The following is a 3,100-nucleotide window of genomic DNA, read 5'->3' as shown; positions in this document are numbered from 1 at the left end:
GGGGAGTGTAGGTCAGTGTGTGTGTGAGAGAGAGAGAGAGAGAGAGAGAGAGAGAGAGAGAAGTACAGAAGGAGTGAGAGGGAAGAGATATTATATAGATCAAGATGGAGAGAGGGAGAGTGGCATGCAAGGTAGAGATAAAAAGTACCAAGAAGATACCACTTCCCAACGCTCTTCTCACCCCCCCTCACCGCCACACAATCAAACCAAAACCGTGTGCGACCGGGATGCTGCGTTAATTACCTGCACTTGCCGACGGAGCAGAGTGAGACGGGGTCGCCTACGACGGCGACGAGCGACTGCGCGCGCGTGATCGCTGTGTTGAGCAGCTTCGCGTTGGAGAGGAAGCCAAAGTCGCACTCGTAGGGCTGCCAGATCGCGACATGTGATGCCCGGTCGTGTCGCACAGTGCTGAGGAAGATCGCACGGAACTGCTTGCCTGCAATGATGACGATGACGATGATGATGACGATGACGATGATGATGACGATAACGATGAATGATAAACAAGGAGCACATGAACGGAAATTATTCTTCATTCCATGTACTCCTGATAATAATTATGATGATAATAATATATATGAGTAATAATAGTAGTAATAACACACAACAGACAACAACAACAACAACAACAACAACAACAACAACAACACAACAATAATAATAAGAGCAATAGTAATAATACCAATGATAATAATACTGCTTTGCATGAGAGAAGGCAAACAAACAACAATACTGTGCCAATCCTGCCACAATCTCTCACAAAACATACATAGCCTTCTCTGCGCAAGGACAACAAAAAAAACAAAAAAACAAGCGCACGTACCTTGCACGTTGAGCACGCGCTCGACGCAGACGCCGAACATGCGGTGTTTGCGCAGCTCGGCGCGGATTCGGTACACCTGGTCAGCGTACGGCGTCACCACGCCGATGCTGTTCTCGTCCTGCCGACCCCACGACTTGGGCCAGTTCTTCTGCAGCTCGGCTACCCTCTCCACGATCTCATACACCTGCAGCGACGCGCGGCGGGGGGTCAGAGGTCACGCACGTGGTCAAAGGTCACGAGGGGGATTAGACGTCACGCAGGAACGTAAGCCGTCATGTGGGATCGCATCGTGTGCGATTTAAAGGTCATGCAGGGAGGGTCAATTGTCACTCGGGGGGATCAGAGGTCAGTATCATCACAAAGCACGACTAGTTTATCGGCTAGAAAATGCTGAACAGAACTTTACATACTGATCACATACTTGTCGAACCCACAGCATTCCGTTCTCATACGACGCATATAAGATAAACATGATAGCAGGGACGAGGACGAGAAAGCAGTAGTGGACAGCGCCATCTGTAACGACGCCTCACCTCGGCGTTGTTGTAGAAGGTCGTGCTGTTCTGGTCCTGCACGTCCTGACCCATCGCGCAGAAGAACGAGAGCGGGTGCAAGTTGCTGTGCTTCTCCACGTTGCCGCTGGCGACGAGCTTGTTGTTGTAGAACACCTGGGAGGCGAACGTGATGATGGCCGCGTGCGACCTGAAACGTTGCGGGTCAAAGGTAAGAGGTCACACAGTCATCGTGAGGATCGCTCGCAGGCGAAACGGGGTTGGGGAGGTCACACAAGCGAAACTGTGACGTTAGATTAAATCCTGGTGAGTTCTTGAGCTGTATTATGCATCGAGTCATTAAGCCTAATTGCACAATTAGGGGAAGCACCATGCACAACCAATAGAGAGATATTTAGGATGTGAAAGAACACAAATACAATGTTCAAGGAAGAAACGAGGGAGAGAGGGAGGAGGGACGGGAGAAGAGAGAGAGAGGGAGGGAGAGCGGGCGGGAGGGAGGAGAGGGAGGGAGACGAGAGAGGGAAGGAGGGAGAGCGGAGGGAGGGAGGAGGACAAGAGGAGGGAGAGAGGGAGGGGGAAGAGAAAGAGAGAGGAGGCAGAGAGCGAGAGAGGAACGAGAGGGAGAGAGAGGGAGGAAGAGAGGGGGGGGAAAGAGAGAGGGAACGAGGGAGGGAGAAAAGGATAAAAAAAAGGAGAGGGGAGAGACAGAGACAGAGAGTGGTGAGAAAGGGGGAGTGTTGTGGTGTGAGAGAGAGAGATGAGAGGGAGGTAGAGAGGGGGGGGAGAGGATATTATATTAGATAAGAGATGGAAGAGGTGAGACTGAGTGGCATGCAAGTAGAGATAAAAAGTACCAAGAAATACACTTATCCAACGCCCCTCTCACACAGACCCCGCCCCTCACCGCCACAGCGATCACACACAGAACCGTGTGCCGACCGGGATGCTGCGTTAATTACCCATGCACTTGCCGACGGAGCAGAGTGAGACGGGGTCGTCCTACGACGGCCAGACGAGTGACGCCCGCGCGCATGTGATCGCTGTGTTTGAGCAGCTTCGCGTTGGAGAGGAAGCCAAAGTCGCACTCGTGAGGGCTTGCCGATACGAACATGTGTGCCGCGTGCCGCACAGTGCTGGGAAGATCGCAACGGAACTTGCTTGCCTGCCAATGATGAGATGACGAGGATGATTGACGATAACGATGATGAATATACAAGGAGCAGCAATGAACCGGAAATTATTCTTTCATTCATGTACTCCTGATAATAATTATGATGATAATAATAATAGTGATGATAATAATGATAATGATAATAATAGTAACAACAACAACAACAACAACAACAACAACAACAACAACAACAACAGCACTACAATATATAAATAAGAGCAATAGTATGAATACCAATCTCCTCACACAACCCTCACCCCGCACACTCCCCTCACTCCTCACACAACCCTCACCCCGCACACTCCCCTCACATGCTCCTCAGGTCGCCACACGCCCCGGACTCACCTGTAGGTAGGGGTTGATGCGTATGTAGGGTTCACCGTGGCGTAGTCGGTTCGGTATGAACTCGGGCGCGAGGGGGTTGAGCGTGTACGTGCGACGCAGCTCCACCCCGTCCAGCTGTGAGCGCAGCGACGACCACGTCATGCCGTGCAGGCTCCCCGCCGCCTCACACAGCTCCAGAAACGTCATCCACAGCTTCCTACACATACAATACAATGTTCAGGAGAAAGCGAGGGAGAGAGGGAG

General features: G+C 51.5%; 1 protein-coding gene across 1 annotated transcript in view; it reads right to left on the bottom strand.

The window, feature by feature from the left end:
* Positions 1 to 239: 239 nt before the first annotated feature.
* Positions 240 to 3,100, bottom strand: part of LOC106818691 (probable helicase with zinc finger domain) — a 22,311-nt gene continuing 19,450 nt past the window's right edge. The window contains exons 12-16 of the mRNA XM_014823373.1: positions 2,858 to 3,053; positions 2,313 to 2,503; positions 1,360 to 1,528; positions 827 to 1,010; positions 240 to 439 (exon numbers count right to left, since the gene is read on the bottom strand). Of these exons, the coding sequence (XP_014678859.1) occupies positions 240 to 439; positions 827 to 1,010; positions 1,360 to 1,528; positions 2,313 to 2,503; positions 2,858 to 3,053 (940 nt within the window). The remainder of the gene's footprint in view (positions 440 to 826; positions 1,011 to 1,359; positions 1,529 to 2,312; positions 2,504 to 2,857; positions 3,054 to 3,100) is intronic.

The sequence above is a fragment of the Priapulus caudatus genome, unplaced genomic scaffold, assembly GCF_000485595.1.
Source record: "Priapulus caudatus unplaced genomic scaffold, Priapulus_caudatus-5.0.1 Scaffold37, whole genome shotgun sequence".
Lineage (NCBI taxonomy): Eukaryota > Metazoa > Priapulida > Priapulimorpha > Priapulimorphida > Priapulidae > Priapulus > Priapulus caudatus.
This window is presented reverse-complemented; position numbering and strand designations above follow the sequence as displayed.